The sequence below is a fragment of the Buceros rhinoceros genome, unplaced genomic scaffold, assembly GCF_000710305.1.
Source record: "Buceros rhinoceros silvestris isolate BGI_N320 unplaced genomic scaffold, ASM71030v1 scaffold16404, whole genome shotgun sequence".
Classification (NCBI taxonomy): domain Eukaryota; kingdom Metazoa; phylum Chordata; class Aves; order Bucerotiformes; family Bucerotidae; genus Buceros; species Buceros rhinoceros.
The window spans coordinates 1-438 of NW_010410184.1; the positions used below are offsets into that span (position 1 = coordinate 1).

The following is a 438-nucleotide window of genomic DNA, read 5'->3' on the forward strand; positions in this document are numbered from 1 at the left end:
GCAGTGCATGAGGGGGGTCCGGCTGGTGGAGGGCATCCTGCATGCGCCGGAGGCCGGGGGGGGAAACCTGGTCTATGTTGTCAATTATCCCAAAGGTTTGTCTGCGTTACTTTGGCTTTTTCGTACACGCTTGCTTTTTCGGTCAAGAGGTCACTGCTCCTTTAACACGGCAACGTTATTGCTGCTGAAACCTCCGAGCTACAGAAGTTCAGTGATTTTATGCAGCTCTCTGTCCTGCAGAGTAGATTTGAGTTGGCGGATGGGCAGGAAGATTTTTAACTCTCTACCCATAGAAGCACTTCAGTGACGAAGTCCTGCATTATCCTTGGAGGGTTCAGAGCCTTATATAGACCTCGGTGTAATGGGATCTCTGTCCATTCAGATGCTTCTCAGGCCGTGGTTTGGTCAGAGGTACCACTGAAAAATGCATAGGGAAAG

General features: G+C 50.2%; 1 protein-coding gene across 1 annotated transcript in view; it reads left to right on the plus strand.

The window, feature by feature from the left end:
* The first annotated feature begins 6 nt into the window (after positions 1-6).
* The window catches only part of TARDBP (TAR DNA binding protein), a 5,359-nt gene continuing 4,927 nt past the window's right edge, over positions 7-438 (plus strand). The window contains exon 1 of the mRNA XM_010135523.1: positions 7-95. Coding sequence (XP_010133825.1) covers positions 8-95 — 88 coding nt within the window. The 5' untranslated portion in view covers position 7. The remainder of the gene's footprint in view (positions 96-438) is intronic.